This window comes from Camelina sativa, chromosome 15 (assembly GCF_000633955.1).
Source record: "Camelina sativa cultivar DH55 chromosome 15, Cs, whole genome shotgun sequence".
In the NCBI taxonomy this organism is placed as follows: Eukaryota; Viridiplantae; Streptophyta; class Magnoliopsida; order Brassicales; family Brassicaceae; genus Camelina; species Camelina sativa.
Genome location: NC_025699.1, coordinates 666,485 through 667,982, shown reverse-complemented (window position 1 = coordinate 667,982; position 1,498 = coordinate 666,485). Strand labels below are relative to the sequence as shown.

The window sequence follows — 1,498 nt, the reverse complement described above, 5'->3', positions numbered from 1 at the left end:
GGCAGCCATTGTTTTTCCTGTTCCTGGAGGACCATAGAAAAGCACATTTCGGAAAGGAGCCTGGTGGATTTTTGTGTTGGCGGTTGCATTAGCTAGCTGTTCAATTCTTTTGTGTAGTGGAGGATGCAAAATAACATCACCAAACCCTTTCCCATTTTTGGAAGCCGACTCCTTACCGCGCAATGTGGACATTACACGAGAAAGCGAACCAGACCAAGGGTACTTGCCTCTTGAGGATTCTCGAATTAAGGATGGTTGTCCTAATATTCTGTCCACATAGCTCCAGATAACCTTTGCACCTTCTCTGCAACAAGTAATAAAACAACCGTCTAAGTTTCTATTTCAATATTTGTAGACAAGTTGACTGGCAGGTAGCATAATCAAAAATGTAAAAAGAAAAAAAAATTGTTAATCAATAATTTAAACATATTCACAACCTTTTCAACCTGATAATGGCAACAGAAATTTCTCAACATTCGGTCTACATATGTAGTCTTTACCTTGTTGTGTAGATTCCCGCTGCGAGAGCAGTGACACCACCAACAGCAACAATCAATTTATTTTGATCCGTCAGAATAGCTCGCAAACCGCCTAGGAAAACAAGAGTACAATGTCAAACACCTCTAACAACTAGAATTTCCATTTATTAGTGCTATGTATACAATCTGAGGTCACATATCTATTCTAATCACTAGTTTTTTTGCACTACACAGGGATTTTTCCATGTCTAGTTAAACCTGCCAAAAAATAATCTAGACTACATAGAGAGCACGCATGAATTTAATTCTCACACCTCCGATATGGTCAAATGTTGTGTTTATGGCAGCAACCCATTTCTCTCTTTCTGCATTTGCACGATCCACAAGCATTCTCCTGTTTACATCTTCAGCAAGCCTTGCTTCATGGGCCCTTCCTTCTGCTTCTGCTATAGCTTTGACTCTGATGGTCTCGCGTTCAACCTCAGCCTTCTCCCTCTCAGTTTGTCGTCTCTGTGCCTGGATCTGTTCCTCAGTAGCCCGTCTAGCTGATTCCTGTCTAATGGCCGAATCTTCTTGCATTTTCACAAGTTCTTGATTTCTTGCTCTGTGGTACTCATTCTCAGCCTGTAAAACAATTTACACAGCAGGCTGTTAGAAAGAAGAAAATAAAGTCCCAGTGTTGTAAAATTGTTTTGAGAATTACATGCCTGCATCCTCTTTCTTGCCAAGTCATCTTCATAACGGGCCATCTGCGATTTTGTCTGCGCTTGGTGTTGAGCAAATTTTTTCTGTTCATCATATATAACCTTATGCCTCTCCTGTAAAATGGAAAATGTCAGGCACAAAACTTTGCCGCCAAGAAGCAGCTAAACCGAAAAAATGAAATGATGCAGAAAATATGTCCCATATTGATCACTGGAAGCAGGTTTTGTCACAAGAAATCAAGAAACTACTTTCAACTTTACTAAGATAACAGTAGAAATCATTGTCTGCCATAGTTGCTAACTCATTTCTATTAG

At 39.9% G+C, this 1,498-nt stretch overlaps 1 protein-coding gene across 5 annotated transcripts in view; it reads right to left on the bottom strand.

Annotated features, from left to right (window-relative positions):
- LOC104744394 (ATPase family AAA domain-containing protein 3-like) overlaps window positions 1–1,498 on the bottom strand; it is a 6,586-nt gene that overhangs the window by 3,496 nt on the left and 1,592 nt on the right. For 2 of the 5 annotated variants that reach the window (XM_010465449.2, XM_010465448.2), the window contains 3 exons: window positions 794–995; window positions 501–591; window positions 61–304 (listed from right to left, as the gene is read on the bottom strand). In XM_010465449.2, the coding sequence (XP_010463751.1) occupies window positions 61–304; window positions 501–591; window positions 794–995 (537 nt within the window). Of the gene's footprint in view, window positions 1–32; window positions 305–500; window positions 592–793; window positions 1,104–1,498 lie in introns of all 5 variants that reach the window. The other 3 variants (XM_010465450.2, XM_019237222.1, XM_019237221.1) reach the window with 3 other exon arrangements.